Source organism: Lingula anatina, chromosome 3 (genome assembly GCF_051362555.1).
Source record: "Lingula anatina isolate TDL-2025a chromosome 3, LinAna3.0, whole genome shotgun sequence".
NCBI classification, from domain to species: domain Eukaryota; kingdom Metazoa; phylum Brachiopoda; class Lingulata; order Lingulida; family Lingulidae; genus Lingula; species Lingula anatina.
In genome coordinates, this window is record NC_141769.1 from 23,011,467 (window position 1) to 23,029,421 (window position 17,955).

At 37.4% G+C, this 17,955-nt stretch overlaps 1 protein-coding gene across 3 annotated transcripts; it reads left to right on the forward strand.

The window, feature by feature from the left end:
- Nucleotides 1–1,648: 1,648 nt before the first annotated feature.
- Nucleotides 1,649–11,605, forward strand: LOC147763094 (uncharacterized). 3 transcript variants are annotated; one of them, XM_087009127.1, is made up of 7 exons: nt 1,649–3,534; nt 3,848–4,010; nt 6,828–7,483; nt 7,862–8,033; nt 8,247–8,397; nt 8,587–8,806; nt 8,861–11,605. In XM_087009127.1, exons 3-6 carry the CDS (start codon nt 7,480–7,482, stop codon nt 8,773–8,775), a joined length of 516 nt encoding a protein of 171 aa, XP_086865253.1. In that variant the 5' UTR covers nt 1,649–3,534; nt 3,848–4,010; nt 6,828–7,479; the 3' UTR covers nt 8,776–8,806; nt 8,861–11,605. The 3 variants fall into 3 exon arrangements, with proteins under 3 accessions (XP_086865253.1, XP_086865254.1, XP_086865255.1); XM_087009128.1 differs by lacking the exon at nt 1,649–3,534 and having other exon boundaries at nt 3,672–4,010; XM_087009129.1 differs by lacking the exons at nt 1,649–3,534; nt 3,848–4,010 and having other exon boundaries at nt 5,530–7,483.
- Nucleotides 11,606–17,955: the final 6,350 nt, after the last annotated feature.

Here is a 17,955-nt window from a genome sequence, read left to right on the forward strand (position 1 = left end):
TAAATAATTACTAGTATGCTTGCAAAACTTAATAAGTGCTATGGGTGTTTTAAATTTTTAATTTTTTTTTTTTTTTTTTTTTTTTTTTTTTTTTTTTTTTTTTTTTTTTTGAGAATAGAAACAAGACTATGATGTTCCAAGTGAGTGCAAGTTTATTATTATTATTTATTATTATTATTTTTTTTTTTACAGATTTACACTGGTAGACAAGGAAATCGAGGTCAGCCCGAGATTGGTTTAGGTGCCAGAGTTGTACTAGACCTCTGTGAAAACATCAGTGGCGTCAACCATATTGTTAATATGGACAATTATTTCTCTAGTCCACAGTTATTTGAAGAGTTGCTGGATATGAATATCTATGCCAGGGGGACAGTGAGGTCCAACAGGAGGGGTTATCCCAGCAACCTTCTTCCAAATAACTGCGTTAAGGTTCAAGGGGAGAACAGAATGGTACAGAAAGGAGAAATGATAGCAGTGGCATGGAAGGACAAGAAAGTTATACATTTCCTTTCCACTGCAGAGGATCCAGCATCTGCAATTGGCTACACAAACAGAAAGCAGAAAACTGGAGAAATTCTGCGAGTTTCTTGTCCGGTGACAGTCTCAGAGTATAATGCCTACATGAATGGAGTGGACAGGGCAGATCAACTACGAAATGAGTACTGCACCTACAGAACCTCAAAGAAATGGTGGCTCTATGTTTTCTGGTTTCTGTTTGATGTAGCCAAATGCAATGCCTTCATCTGTATGAAAGAGTCACAGAACCACATCCTTCAATCAAAATCTGGAAGGGTTTTGCCTCGTACTCTGATGGATTTTACCATGAATTTATCCAAGAGGCTCATCGGAACATATCGCAACGGTCGGAAGAGAAAACTTACCTCAAATGTAGACCCCCAGGGCACAAGTCACTTACCTCGGAAAACTGTGAAGGCAGGTAGATGTAGGCAGTGCAGCAAAAATGGACAAAGAAGGGAGTCCAGGGTACAGAGCTCTGGTTGCAGTGTCAGCCCGTGTATTGACTGTTTTGAACCATATCATCAACATCTGTAACTATGTCACCTTTATTTCACATGTGCCAAATTAATTTTATTTTTATAATCTCTTGAACTGAACATGTAGAATGTCTTGAACTTGAACATGTAGAACTTTAACATGTAGAATGTTGGTACATGTATTGAATACATTTTATCAAATACTAGTATTTTATTTTCTTCTATAAATTTGCGGGTAATTTGTATCTGCTCATTGCTCACTGTAAGTAGTCAGTATATACTTAAAGAAAATATTAAATATAGTTTTTATAGTCACAGTTTTTGTAGTCATAACATATATAGTGTAGCTTTTTTGTGTCTACACAATGTACATGCTCATTAAATGCTCATGTTTTATATCATATATTAAGTTTTCTTTTCAGTATTGATTATAAAAACAATATTTATACTTATATATTTAGAAAATTGCATTTTTACTATTGTTTATCAATCCTTTGTGCCAATTATTTTATATTTGACAGTGTGTTTATTTTAGTTATAAAAGTCAGATAACCTCAACAGTATTCGTTGTGAGATTTGTGGTGCTAACTGCATTATGAATTAGAAACTTTTATTGTTATCTGGTGCTCATGTTTGAATTATATTTTGTAGAATTTTATTAAGTCTCTACTTTGATACTTAATGATATATTCTCAACAAGTATTACATTTTACATAGATTTAATAAACATTTTTTTACTTATATTCATTGTTTTGTATTACAGATCAAATACTTCAGACTTGATCTTCTTCATTCAATAAATAACAAAATCCTAAATATGTTCAGTTATAAAGAATTTTAAATTAAACAAATTTCATGTCTTATAAAGCCCAACAAAATGAAATAAACAAAACAACAGTGATTGAGGGCAGCCATATTGGATTTCCTTAGGGATATGGGAGAGTGCAGACAGTGGCGCCACCACCTGGTGGTGGCCAGATTTGGTATTAATGGCTGTAGGGCATAGAGCAGTATTCACTACAGGGGACAATGAGTTAAAGTTTTGGCGGGTCTTAGGGGGGACTGGCTGGCGTACGACCGCACATACAGAAGTAACAAGGAGAGGTCAGGTGACCCCTGGCAAGATATTAATTGGGACTTGTGGAATAGAGCACTTCTCAACTCCCGCCCCCAATTTAGCCCTCAACACCGCCCCAGAGCCTTAAATAAATACTCAAAGCACAGGCAGCCCTTTCGTAAGTATTTCCCAGCAGGGGTATGCTTCAAGTTTCATTCAGGAGGGACCTGCTCTGGGAACTGTGGTTATGCCCACAGATGCTATGTCTGTTCAGGTTCCCACTCAGCCGCAAAATGCAGGGCTAACACTAATCATCAAGAGGGCGGACTACCTCTCGCCCAGTCAACTCTGCCCTCCCAGCTAGAACCACCAAGACCCCCACCTCAAACTCACAAAGTTCTCAAAACGCCAGTAGACCCTAATAAACTGAATAGTTATTTGTCTGGCTACCCTGCATTGTTAAGACGTAAGTAAGTGGCGGGTTTTAGAGTAGGTTTTAGGCTAGGCCACATTCAATATTCTTCTTCTGCTTGTAATCATAGGTCTGCCTTGGACAGGCCCGAAGTCGTGGATCAAAAATTGTCTTCCGAACTTAATCTAGGTAGATTAGCTGGTCCTTTCAATTTAAAACCTTTTTCCCATTTGGCCATATCGCCCATAGGTCTACATCCAAAGAAAGATCCTGGCAAATTCAGACTCATTCATGACCTGTCTTTTCCCCCCGAGGGTCAATCGGTCAATGATAGTATTGATAAAGAATTTTCCTCGGTGCAGTACCACAATATAGAGAAAGCAATAGAACTTATCAATAAGTCTGGTCGATCTTCATGGCTGGCTAAGACGGATGTAGAATTGGCTTTTAGAATTCTCATGGTCCACCTTCCTGATCAACACTTGCTTGGTTTCACGTGGAGAGGTCAGTTTTACTTTGACACTCATCTGCCAATGGGTTGCTCCTCCTCATGTAAGATATTTGAGATGTTTAGCACTTCCCTCCAATGGATTGCAGAAACGAAACTTAAGGCTCATTCTATGGTTCATATCCTTGACGATTTTCTTTTTATAGCCCCCACCTTTGAGAAATGTCAAAAGGATCTTAATAATTTTTTGTCGTTCTGTCAGGACATAGGTGTGCCTATTGCAGCTGAGAAGACTTACGGCAGTAGTAAAATGCTGCCATTTGCAGGCATTGAACTGGACACTGAACTGATGGAAGCTCGACTCCCTGAGGATAAGGTTTCCAAATGCAGGTCCCTTATACATGACTTTCTTGGTCGGTCTAAGGTTACCCTGAATCAATTACAGTCTCTTTTAGGGCTTCTTAATTTCATGTGTTCAGTAATTTTACCAGGTAGGGCTTTTCTCCGCAGATAGACATAAAAGGATAGACATAAAAGGACTTATCAAAAACCACTTGTGGAAAGAAAAAGTGAAGCTGCCATGTGGTGGATCAAAAGATGATTTACAAGAAGTATTGTTAAGGTAAGAATATTTCACAAATATTTTAGCTTAAATCAAATGGTTAATTACATTATCATCTTAACCAACCACAGATAAATCTCATTTTGTGCTTACTGATGGAATGTTGTATGTAATAACATTTCAGTTACTTTTATGTAGATAGCCCTACATAGGCTTAGTCATTATCTAGAATTTGGCATACCTGTACTGATAAATAAAGATTATTGCATGCCCATAATCTGATTTATCAAGCTAAGATTTTACCCGAGTCTTTTCTTACAGCTGCCTCTGTAAATAACATTATGTCATCCATTTGACCTTCTGGCACTATTAGCAAATCGTGCTGCGGGTTTGAATCATGTGGGGAGAATGACAGAGACGACGCATCTTGCACACTTCCCGAAGACACTCTTTGACTTACAGCTGAGCCGTATGGACGGACAAAGCCAAGCGCTAAAATAGAAGTCAACCCTGTAAAACATCACTTCTGATCAAGGGTAAGTTACTGCCTTCGTTTATTCATTTTACGCTCTTTCACGAGCTATACGTCGTCATACGGCTCTTATTAGCTACAGCACGAATAGCATGAGTTACATGAGTTTCGCTGGTTCATATGTATGAATCCCCCTTTACACACCCTTGGTAATAGATACAACTAAATACATTTTTATTTCTTTAATGACAAACTTAGGAAACAAAGAAGATGGCCCCATTAGTTATAACCTCTGATAAAATGGTTAGTTTCTATATATTCTACAAATCAAAGTGGTTCAAACTGGCAGACTCCTAAATAATTAGCTGCCATAGACTAATTGACACAATAAGAGTCTTATAGTTAGGTTTTACTCGTACAGACAGTTACGAATGAATACTGCTTTTCATGGAGTACTATATGCAATTCCCTCTCTCCTTCTACCACCAAGAGTCAAGAGAAAACCTTCAAAATTATTATGGCTGCATCCTGCACCGGACAACATGGCGCCTCAGGATCTGCTCAACAACTCACTTTTATCTCTATACTGCAAGGTTCTTCCCCCCCCCCCCCCTCTTTATACCATGATCTTTATTTGGGGTTGCATGCCTTTTAGTTTCATCAATACGGAAATTATGATAGCTGGTCAGTCTTGTTAGAAGATTAGAACATGAAGCCCCCCCTCCAAACCTCCATCCAGCAGGGTTCAATGTCCACTTCTTTGGCAAAAGTGGGGCTCGATTGGACCACTTCCTGTCCAGTAATGACTTCCTGGATTAAGTCCAACACATGAACCTCATTCTCTTTCAAATGGGTGGAAACGATGGAAGAGGCTCCCCCTTTGATGTGCAACAAATTATAAGCAACCTATGCATTCAGGACATTAATCCCAATTTTGAAATTTTCTGGGGACTCCTATTTCGATCTTCACCCAGCTGTGGGTATCTCCCAACGAAGGCAGACCAGGACAGGCATAATGAGTGTGTCAGGTGACTGAATAAGACAGGAAACTTTCAAAGGCCAAGCTAAGGTCCACTTCCTTCGGCATGTGGATGCCACTAAACAATGGGAGAACAACTTATGTCAAGACGGGGTCCACATGAATGAGTTAGACACTTGTATGTTATGGCGATCTTTCCGAGGTGCCATACTCACCACAAAAAGTAAGTGGCTAAAGCAATGCACACAAGTAGGCTGTAGCACATGGCCTAATCACATGGATGCAACCATACTTAGCAACTTATGCAAATGAGTAGCTTAAGTTTATGATGTACAATCAACAACTGATGCAATCTCAAGCAAAGAGGACAAACCTGATGCTTACCTTCCTCAAGCTGGAAAAAAAGAGGAAGGTCAAATTACTATGACTTTCTCCCCCGCCCACAAATCAAATGACTTATCACGCCTACAATGGTGCCAGGCATGGCAAATTTTTACTGCCATTTATCTCCAAAAATTTCCCTCACAGGCCATCCCCCTTTCTATTTATGCTCACAGAGTTATAACCCTCTTACCCACACGATGAGAAATTCCGTCTCAAAAGGGCCAGTGAGATGATAAAATGGGAAGAGGAGGATCCAGTAACTTATGGACACTCTTTAGGTTTTAATTTAAATAAAGAATTTTTGTCTCCAATCCCAAGAAACATGCAAAAATTTCAACAAAGGCAAATGTTAATACTGTAAGTGCAGATCTGTGCACAAATGCCTGCTCTGTGGCAGAGACTACCCCTTCATAATACCATATCAGGGTGAGCTAACTCACTCTTCCCCTCCAAAATCTCGGGAACCTGAGTTCTATGAAAAATTAAAAGAAAAAATAGACACAGAAATTAAAGCAGGACGTATAGCGGGCCCATTCTCTACATCCCCACTCCCCTTTTTCGTCACGTCCCCAGTTTATGTTGTCCCCAAAAGGACCCCAGGAAAGTTCCGCTTCATACATAATCTTTCTTCCCCAAAACACTACTCCATCAATGATGGCACTGAGGACAAATTTGCAGCAGTTTCCTACGCCAATGTCTCTGATGCCATCCAAATCTATAGGAAAAGATGCCTACCTGGCTAAAACAGATATCCAGAACACATTAAGGGTTCTCCCAATTCACAAAAACTACTACTTTTCTATTGAATTTTTCCCTAAAATCACAGTACTATTTTGCATTCCAGTTGTCAAAAATTTGAAACCTTTAGTTCAGCCATAGAATGGAAAGCTAAAAACAAGTTTCCGATACCTGATCCTACACTTGCTTGACGATTTCCTCATCCTGGCCCTAACCAAACAAGAATGTCAAAAACGACTCACAGACCTTTGTCAGCTTATAGGGGTACCATTAGCCCCAGAAAAAACTACTTCCCCAGCTACTGTAATATCCTTCACAGGTATAGAACTGGATACCTCATTCCAAGAGGCCCGACTGCCCCCAGAAAAAATTAAAAATTGCTGAGAACTAGTCCATGCCCACGTATCCAAAAAGAAAATAACACTGTATGATCTCCAATCAATCAACGGCCTTTTAAAATTCCTACTGCTTTATTATCCCGGTTGGGAGGGCCTTTTTAAGGATGAAGTACAAAGTCAACTGACCAGTTACTTTCAGAAAGGTTAAAAACATTAAGAAGAACATATTTGATCAACTTTTTGATCAATGTATAGTAGTAAGCCCTTTTTCTTGTAAGTATGAAAGTAGTTGATTTTTTTTTTGAAAGAGTATGTTTAATTTTTGAAAGTTTTAATTAGCATTATAGGAACTGCTGCTGCTGAACCTTTAACTTCAAGATTGACACAGGATGTTATTTCTAATGCTTCTTGCTTTATTCTCATATGTGTTTTGGTTTTTCAGGTGAGGGCAGCTCTGAGAAACAGGCTGGAGAGGGATCACCTCTCTGCCTGAATTTCAGGTTTTGGCACAATCCCTAAAGAAACAGATTTTGGACAGTTGGCGCACTCCTTTTATTTGAGGAACCCCAACAGAAAGGTATGCCAAAGAAGTATGCCAAAGATGATTGAGATCTGTAGACTGTAAAGGACTAAAATGAGTAAATGCAAAGACTGGAAAATAAATTTTGTCCAAACCTTTGTTATGTCATTACTGAATTTACTCCTCAAAACATCTAAAACAAGACAATTTAGTGTCACATAAAATGTAAAAAAAAATTAGTTCTAAATACCCTAAAATGCACCAAACTGCACCTCGATTTAAAAAATTTTCCAGGGGATCCCAATTAGCATTACAGACATCAAACCTGTACACTCACTACTGTAAGGCAAATTACATTGTTTATTTACTAATATGCAACATAGTAACTGCGTCAAAACCTAACATTTTTTTTTTGCTAAAGAAAATTATAAAATGCTAACAGATTTTCAAAGTCTTTAGCAGGTTTTGCTAAAAGAAATTAGGACTAGGGGGAGCCCAGCCTTCAGCTGATGTATATGGATTGTGGTTGCTATCCTTATCATGTACCAACTGCAGTGGAAACACTCTTCAAGGAATGGGTGAGCAATACTATAAGAATAGTTTCAGCATACCAAGGTGCTAATGACACTAAGTGGAAAGAAGTGACACTACCTGAGCTTAAAGCATGGCTTGGAATCAGGGTGGCCATGAATATTTTACACCTGCCACATTACGACCAGTACTGGTCAAACAATAACCTTATAGGTTAATTTTTATTCCTACAGTAATGACAAGAGACAGATTTGACAAAATACAACTTTCCATGCAAACAGGACTTGGGGAGATGACATCCCAGTCAGAGGGAAACCTGAACATGATAAGCTGTTTTATGTCAGACCCATTTTGGAAATTATAAATCAAAAATGCATTCAAAATTACAAACCACACCAAAATGCCATGCTTTATTTAATATTCAGGCACAGTTGCATATGAAAAGTTGCAAGACCTGGTGTTGTCCAACAGATTATTGAAGGATGTGAGAAAATTGAGTCCACGCGAGCACACATCTTCTTTAGAGGTGTATCATGCTGTGGTGAACCACTTCGCTCCTAAAATGATTGGCTTTTCATACCATGGCATGCAGAGCAGGTAAAAACTTTCAGTTGTAAACCAATTCTTGCGTGAAATGCATGTAATTATGGCATTCGTTTTTAGATAAATCATTAAGAATGTTGAGAACACTGAACATTGTAATTGTATACAATGAAAATTTTCACCTTCATCTTCCAACATTATGTGTAAAATTTTAGGTATCTTGGCATAATATTGACAATCTTTAAATGTTTTTTATTTTCCCGGAAGGTTGATTTTAGCTGCTTTGCATTACAATGAAAATGGCAACAGAGAGGTAGCATACACCAAAGATGGGGACAAAAGAACGAGTGTCATCTTCCCAAAGTACAAAAAAGGGGAAATCAGTGTGCAAGATATATATATGTTGGTTGCACGTTTGGTATGTACTGGTATTAAAATGCAGCTAGTAGAAACTTCACTGCAAGTACATATATACATGCAGATCACTAATAGGGCTCAATCATATTGCTTTAACAAGTCATCCATAAACTTGGATATGCTCTTAAGAATTTAGTCCATTACAATATTTTAGTTCTTATTTTAATAACTTTAAAATACATCTGTTTAGGTTATGTACACCGACTACTGGAATGTCTGGTCAAGTCCATCGAAGAAAAATCCATTGACAAGTCTCTGGTGGGAAAAGCGCCACCTCCTTTGGCATCTCAGTACAAGAGACCAAGGCTTTCTGAGATTCAGACTTTATCTCGGTTTAATAAGTGAGGAAAGGGCAATTGTCAATTGCAAGCAAAGATGACAAGCTTTGTATGTTAGCAGGACAGTACTAGGTCTGTTGGCATTACTTGGAGAAGTAAAATTTCTTTTATGGTGCTGAGTACTAGGTCTGTTGGCATTACTTGGAGAAGTAAAATTTCTTTTATGGTGCTTTTGTTGGGATCAGTGCAGACAGTTGTTCACAAGCTTCCAAGTATGACAGGTTAATTTGACAGTTCTCTATACTTCTGTATCAGTGCATTTTAGATTTGTCAATTCTTACATCACATAAATGTGCCATACTTTCGACCAAACAGCTGACGCAACTGCAGGGTGGCCTCATTCTCGACTGTTTCTAGCCTTCTTCCAATTCGCAGTTTTTACAGGTGAGAATCTGTGCATTGAATGTGCTATAAATAGGTCATTAGTGCACGTATTGAAGTTGCGCTTTCGGCGGGTCGTATTTAAGAAAAACACTATCGGACTACGTAAAAAAACGTATGTACTTCCGTCCTTCTTTAAAAAAAAAAAAAAAAAAAACAGGCTGCATATATTGCTGCATTAAAAACTGTTTATTGTTTACACTGTGCCACTATGTGTCTGTGATATTGTTGTAAAGAATTTTTTTTTTTACCAGATACTTTCTACATTCTTATTGTGTGTTGTACTTGATCAAACAATATTAGAACTACCATTTGATAGGGCCAAATTTTGTTAAATGTAATATCCAAATGTCATCAGAATGCGCCAAATGGCCTCTAAAAATCCAAATTTTCTTGGGAATGACCCCCTAACCCCCAACAGCAAAGAAGGGGGGGGGGCATATCCCCCAATGGATTCAGCATTTGCATCACTTCCCATCTTGAACAAGAACATGGAAGGAAGAATAGAGGCAGGGATCGACGAATCTATAGCAGAAGAGTAGAGAATACCCATATTAAGGGAGGGAAATGGCAGTCCTGATAATACTAGGTTGAAATATGTGACTCTACGCTGGGCATTTGACAAATTCAGAAGGAACTCTTGTATCCAGATTTAGCAGTGTGCGCTGTAGTTCTTGTGTACGACTAAGGATTATTTGCAGAAGAAGATTCTGACATGACATTCCTTGGGACAGACAGCGAATACTGTAAAGACGACACACACATAATGCAAGCATTAAAGTGCAACTTGGTAGGTGTTTTTTCCCATATTTTAAGTTCCAGACATCTAACACGATGTTTATCAAAACAAATGAACTTAAAATGAATGCTCACAAATTCCCCAATCAATGTCAATTGAGCGTGCAGCGCTTTCCTGCGAAATATTTGTGACATCATGAGAGGAACCCCTCAGACAGGGCCCCGCTTAGATAACTTGTCAGTTCTAAGACACAGTAAACATGGTGAAACATTGCATTGTCGGGGGGTGCTCGAACACAAGTGAAAATGAAGGTATTTCAATTTACACATTTCCAAAAGACCTAGCAGTAGCCTAGAAGTGGAAAAAGTTTGTCAATTTAACAAGAGTATGGGACTTAGACATGAAAGTAGCTGTAGCAAACAACTCTGCTATCTGTAGCGCGCATTTCGAGGAGGAGTGTTTCAACAAAGGACAACAAATGAAGATTCTGCTTGGTTTTGCTCAGTAAGTTCATAGTTTTGGTCATTTTTATCTTAATCTAACACTCTCGTTTGAGACTTGTAACATTTTAAATTTTCTACGTGTGAAGGACTGGGAGACACAAGCAAATGTCTCACCATCGAGACCATGAGAAGCGGGCGTGTGTTAATACAAGATGCATGGGATTTTAACAATTGGGCAGTGACATCTAACATGCATGTTAGTTTCCTTTATGTTAGCAGTGACCAATGTGGTGAAAATTCAAGAGAGCTAGAACAGATAAAACTCAAACCCATAAAGAGTACCATGAGAATCCATTCCGTGGCGGGTTTGGAAGGGTCAAAGATCAAAGTAAGGGACATTAGCTGTTACTTTAAGGACTGTTTGACAGATAACTCATGCGACAACTTGGGGTTGTCAACTGTAAGAGGCCAAAATTGGAACAGCAGCCACAATGTTCTTTGTGTGGTGTCCAAATGCAGGAACACCAGAGGTACAGGAAGAAGTCTTGGTGATCTGCTGCAAAGTGGTCCCCAGCTAGAACGGGAGCCCAGGCTGCCAGAGAGACTGTTCTTTTGCAGTGTGCAGTCTCCTTGAGCAGGCAGACTGCAAAGGGGGCTGCAATTTTCACAGGGGACTACAAACGAAACTGAAATAACGGATATTTTCAACATTGGGCCAATGTATGCAATTTGTCTTTTGATTTTGTATTTTCCAATAATATACTGATGCACCAGGATCAATAAATTATGATATTTTAGGCACAAAGAAAAACTGCAGAACCTAACATGAAGAGGTCCAGCTCGCTGGACAATTTGATGACAGTACATCTGTTATCCAAACCTATAAGGCAGTTCAATCCTGATGCAGCAATTGATGATTGGTTTTCTGCAGGCGTCCTACATTCAGAGATGGCTTAACTAAGAAAAGCAGAAAATTGTAGGCCATTGCTACCTCTAGTACCAGTCAGGAACATGAAACTGATGCAGTTGAAGAGAATGATGAAGAAAATTTTATTAATCACAATGAATTGGATGATGACGATGATGATGATGCAGATTTTGATAAAGGTTTTGGGGATGATGATGATGAGATGATGGATGAGGACAAAATTTACGAAAAGCTAAAGGAACTAACTGGGGTTTATTTTTTTTTTAATGTGAATAAACCTTGATGAATTTTAGAGAATTGGGTTGATTTCAATTATTTTAAATAGTTTCAAAATAAAGACATGAAATTTAACTTTATTTGCTTTATTTTACTTGCGCACTTTAATAATAATTTTAAAACAAGGCAGCAAAGCTGTTAAATGTACAGACAAAAAGCAGACAATAACAATGCACAAAATAGGCTACTGTCAATTCTGATGCAAAAGCACATTATGCTTCACTGCAAATTCAACATCAAATTATAATTATGCTCAACAGGTAATACCAATGTAAGTAAAAAATGTGTAACAAGCATAAGGATTCAGGCCCATGGGAGTTCAAGTTCACACTTTGAAAATCCAGAATGAGAAAAATGAAAATTTCACACAAAACTGCATCAATTCAATAATAAATGATAACCCAATTAAGCTGGCTTTCTAATTTTGAACTGCATGCCAATCATAAAAATCATACTTGTAAGTTGAAAATAATAATAAGTAATAGTTTTCTTTTCATAATGTTTGTAGTAGCAGTGCAAAAAGATTTTTGTCAATTATGATGTAACATTACATAATAAATTACAGAATAATTATCACCAATTTTTGATTATTAACTATAAATAGCATGGACATGTAGACAATTTGATTACCATCCGGCGTCATGTCCCTGGGAGCTTGGAGTCCCACAATGAATATGCCAACATGATAAAAATGAATATTTCACTATAATGTATAACTTCCAGAAAAAGAAGCCAATTAGACTATTTTTCCAATTGAGCTGCATTTTAGTCCTGTGTTTCTTTTTTGAAAGTTTGACAATCATAAGTAACATGGTTTTCCCATAATGGTCATAATGGCAGCAGCACCGAAAATTGTGTTTTCTTCTATTTTGATGCAATATTACATAATGTTTAACAGCATAATGACCATTAATGTTTAATAATAAAATATTAGAATCATTGATATTCAGAAAATGTGACTAGCAAAGGTCTTCAGGACCATGGAACTTCAAAGTCATACCTCAATTGAAAATGCCAATAAGTGAAAAATTAAATTTTCACAAAAAACTGTTTAACTGCCAGAAAAATTTACCAAATAGACTGCATTGCTCACTGAAGCTTTATTTAAGTCCCATGTTTCTTTCCTGTAAGTCTGAGAACAGTAAGTGATATGGTTTTCCTTAAATGGTCATCATGGGAGCAGTGCCCAAAATAGGGGTTTCTTCAAATTTTGATGCAAAATTACATAATGTTTAACAGCATAATGACCATAAAGTTTAATTATAAAATATTAGTATCATGGATATTCAGAAAATGTGACTAGCAAAGGTCTTCAGGACCATGGAACTTCAAAGTCACACCTTGAAAATGCCAATATGTGAAAAATTTAATTTTCACAAAAAACTGTTTAACTGCCAGAAAAATTTACCAAACAGACTGCATTGCCTAATCAAACTGTATCTTAGTCCCATGTTTCTTTCCTGTAAGTTTGAGAACAGTAAGTGACATGGTTTTCCTTAAATGGTCATCATGGGAGCAGTGTCCAAAATAGGGGTTTCTTCAAATTTTGATGCAATATAACATAATGTTTAACAGCATAATGACCATTAATGTTTAATAATAAAATATTAGACTCATTGATATTCAGAAAATGTGACTAGCAAAGGTCTTCAGGACCATGGAACTTCAAAGTCACACCTTGAAAATGCCAATATGTGAAAATTTTAATTTTCACAAAAAACTGTTTAACTGCCAGAAAAATTTACCAAACAGACTGCATTGCCTAATCAAACTGTATCTTAGTCCCATGTTTCTTTCCTGTAAGTTTGAGAACAGTAAGTGACATGGTTTTCCTTAAATGGTCATCATGGGAGCAGTGTCCAAAATAGGGGTTTCTTCAAATTTTGATGCAATATTACATAATGTTTAACAGCATAATGACCATTAATGTTTAATAATAAAATATTAGAATCATGGATATTCAGAAAATGTGACTAGCAAAGGTCTTCAGGACCATGGAACTTCAAAGTCACACCTTGAAAATGCCAATATGTGAAAAATTTAATTTTCACAAAAAACTGTTTAACTGCCAGAAAGAATTACCAAACAGACTGCATTGCCTAATCAAACTGTATCTTAGTCCCATGTTTCTTTCCTGTAAGTTTGAGAACAGTAAGTGACATGGTTTTCCTTAAATGGTCATCATGGGAGCAGTGCCCAAAATAGGGGTTTCTTCAAATTTTGATGCAACATTACACAATGTTTAACAGCATAATGACCATTAATGTTTAATAATAATTTATTAGTATCATGGATATTCAGAAAATGTGACTAGCAAAGGTCTTCAGGACCATGGAACTTCAAAGTCACACCTTGAAAATGCCAATATGTGAAAAATTTAATTTTCACAAAAAACTGTTTAACTGCCAGAAAGAATTACCAAACAGACTGCATTGCCTAGTTAAACTGTATCTTAGTCCCATGTTTCTTTCCTGTAAGTTTGAGAACAGTAAGTGACATGGTTTTCCTTAAATGGTCATCATGGGAGCAGTGTCCAAAATAGGGGTTTCTTCAAATTTTGACGCAATATTACATAATGTTTAACAGGATAATAACCATCAATTTTTAATAATAAAATATTAGTATCATGGATATTCAGAAAATGTGACAAGCAAATGTCTTCAGGCCCATGGAACTTCAAAGTCACACCTTGAAAATGCCAAAATGTAAACAAGACAGCACTGTCCTGAAATGTGTTTTTTTCCATTTTTAACAATTGTTTAACATATAACAAAATTAACAGTTTACTAGTTTACTGCCATTTTTATATGATCAACTAAGCAAATTGATGACATGGGAAAAATATCAATAGAACAGTGTTTAATGTCCAATTTCCTCCATTCTGAGTTTCTGAACATAGTGAATGAATTAATCTGACAAACTGCAATGATATGAGTTTTTTTTCCATCTTTGAAACTCTATTATACAATACATGATAACAAGTTTACCATCATTTTTACATAATCAACTAACAATGTTGTAAAGTTGCAGGAAATGTCAAACAAACACTTTTACATATCTTATTAGTTAAATAATGAGACTGTTAACATGCCTATGAATTGAATCTGAGGAAATGTGAAAAAACAGCATTACTTATAAAATAATGACCCGATTATGCTGATTTTCGAACTTGACCTGCGTTTTAGTAAGATTGATTACTCCTGTGAGTTTCATGACAACAGGCCTATCGTTTTTCCTTGAAATGTGTTAACAATGTTGCATATATATGCTAAAAAGTGAAAAAACAGCATAACTACTATAATAGTGGCCCGATCATGCCAATTTTCGAACTTGACCTGCGTTTTAGTAAGACTGATTACTCCTGTGAGTTTCATGACAACAGGCCTATCGGTTTTCCTTAAAATGTGTTAACAGGGTTGCACATATGCTGAAAAGTGAAAAAACAGCATAACTTCTACAATAATGGCCCGATCATGCTGATTTTCGAACTTGACCTGCGTTTTATGAATATTCATCAGCTCTGTAAATATAAAGCCAAAAAGTAAAACTGCCCTCCACTTATCGTGTTAACAAGGAAAGTGCATCGGCGACGACAGACGCAGGTGATGGCAATATGTACAGACACATCTGTGTCTGTACATAAAAATGAAATTGCCAAGTATGCTTAAACCATCCACCCCTTTTCTATTCTTTTATAATTGGACCAGTGCCCCAAGGCCTGGGACCACTACCTCCAGAGTCAACTGGTCCAAGTGGACCAGTGCTGAAAAATTCCCATTTCCCTCCCTGCATATAGATTTCAGGAGAAGCTGCAGCAGGGAAAACTAGTCTGGGAGCAAGTCTTTGATGTTTTTAAAGATGATTTTCCCAATATATGCAGATTGTTGGATCTTCTTGGCAGTTTGCCTGCTACAAGTGTACCATGTGAAGTATCCTTTAGCCACTTAAAGCTGGTTAAAACAGAAAGGAGATATAGATTACTTCCCCAAACCCTTAACGATCTTCTAACCATTAAATTGGAAGGACCAGCTGTTGATAAATTTGACCCAATGAGAGCAATGAAAATGTGGTGGGTAAGTAAACAAGCAGTTTAAATTATAACTCCTCTTCATGAACCCAGTAAAAAAGTTCATTATGTATTTAGGTTTTCACTGACAGCTTCTTTATTATGGCAAATTTCTTTTATGATTAAGACTCCTGGCAAGAGAGCAGAGTATAAATTTAAAAGCAGGAGACGGGCGTCTCTAAACAGCTGCAACAGTTAGCGGGGAAGCTGTCATGGGCGTGCGCTATCATTCGAGGGGGTAGGGCTTACCTCCAGTGGATTTTAGACACACTAAGACCAATTAAGCAAGCAAAGCATAAAGCAAGATTAGATGAACAATTTCAAGGGGATATGGATTAGTGGACACAGTGCATATACAGTTTTTAATTGTGAAGAGCTAATCATATCGCACAGAGAAACTGTCCACATGTACACTGATGCCTCAACCATAGGGGCTGGCATGGTCTGCGAAAATTATTGGGCTTATCTAGATTGGGACAGATGCCCACTTCGCCAGGGATTTTCACATTAACAGGAAGGAAACCAAAGCAGTGAGTGCTGCTATATTCAGATGGGCACCTACTTGGATTAACAAATTGTCATCATTAATACCGACAACATGACTACTAGTATGGAACACCATTCACACAAAAAATCAGACTTGCAATTTAATAGCCAAATGACATTCTAACAGCCTACAAACAATCTAAGTGATAAAAAATCTAATAGCCAACTCATAAAATTTAACAGTGATAAAAATCTTACAGCCAACTTCTCTAATGCTAGAGGTCACTGCTGTCACGGGTCTATCCATGGACGGTGCGTAAAGTGATGACATCATAGCACAACACATAGCGGTCACTGCTGTCGGTCTTAGGGTTTATGTCGTAAATTGTAACCTACTTTTACAGGAACACTTTACGGTAATCCGACCTTGGCACTTTGGCAGCATGTATGACGCTGACATTAAAAACGTGACTGGGAGGCAGCTGTCAAGGGCCAATGTAACTCTGGCAGCGTGTAGCCAGTAGTGACGACAGGCCTACTCCTACTACAACTACCATTGCTACTGACATATCCACATCCAGTTCCAGTCGGTCAAGTGACAGTGCAAGTGTAATTGCCAAACACAGAGCTCTTTTTGGAAGTTCTCATCGAGTAGAGCAGAATCAAAGTCAAACTCGAAGACGTAGTCAGAGTCAGACTCGAACTCAGGAAGGGGTAAGCCAATTTCTATCAATCTATCATGTCTGCTGACTTAAAAAATTTTGTCTTTGAAGAATAATAGTGTTGTCAGTTTAGAGCCATTGACCATCGTTACCTGGTACTTTGAGGCCTACATTCCACAGTGCTAGTAATATTTAATTGTTCATTAAAATGCTTAAATATTAACGTTAAATGAGTATAACAAAACCTAACAACAAAGTACTCTTTTAGATAAAAGTTTATTTTTTATTTTTAATTAAGGGCACCTATTCCAGTCAATAGGGCACCTATTCCAGTCAATATTAAGGTGTTTTTTATATAATACACATTTTTCAATTTTAGCAATCCATCTATTGCTACAACTCTCAAATTCGGGCTTACATACTTCACCAAATTCACGTGCAAGAATAAGGCAGAGATTTCAGCTAAAAAAATATACAGTTGACTTCCTTTATCAGTCGCCACACATACTTGTGTACCAAACATCAAAATGTTGCGCTTCTCGCTAGAGCATTGAAAGCGACAGGAATACATGTCCCCCAGAATCCAGAACACTTTACAAAAGAAGACCATGTAATGGAAAAGGTAAGAGAAAACATGCCATTTCAGATTAAATTGCATCAGTGGAAGAGAGTAGCAGTGGAAGATAAAGGCAAAAAAATATATCACCAAAATTGTTGAAAACACATACGACAAGACTGCATTCCTCCAGTTATTTCAGACACAGGTAGATGATTTCCGTGGACACGTATTGCGTGTTGTAACGCAGTATGAAGAAATCCAGTGTTTGAAAAATAACCTTCACCCAAACCATGTCATTGTGCAAATGGACTTTGCAGAATACTATACTTGCAAATCGCTAGAAGTGCAGAGCACATATTTCAATCAAACCACCATTACCCTTCACCTGATCACTATGTATCATATTGGAGAGTAGGGTCAGATGAAATCCCACACAAATCTTCCAGGGTTATATCCTTTATTTATGATGTTATGCAGCACTTGAAAGCCATAGTCCCCAACCTATCAACCATGCACTTACTGGACAGACAGTCCTACAAGCTAATATTGCAACAAGCAAGTTTTTGATTTTGTTGCAAACCATGAGCAAATACATAGCGTAAAGGCCTTTGGGAACTATTTTGAATTGAGTCATGGCAAAAACCCGTGTGAAGGACTGGGGGACACAAGCAAATGTCTCAC

Bases quoted from the DNA above. Each gene is read 5' to 3' on its own strand.
- LOC147763094 (XM_087009127.1), top strand. The intron at 8,034-8,246 runs GTAAAAACTTTC...TTTTCCCGGAAG, and splicing joins TACCATGGCATGCAGAGCAG to GTTGATTTTAGCTGCTTTGC. The intron at 8,398-8,586 runs GTATGTACTGGT...ACATCTGTTTAG, and splicing joins ATATGTTGGTTGCACGTTTG to GTTATGTACACCGACTACTG.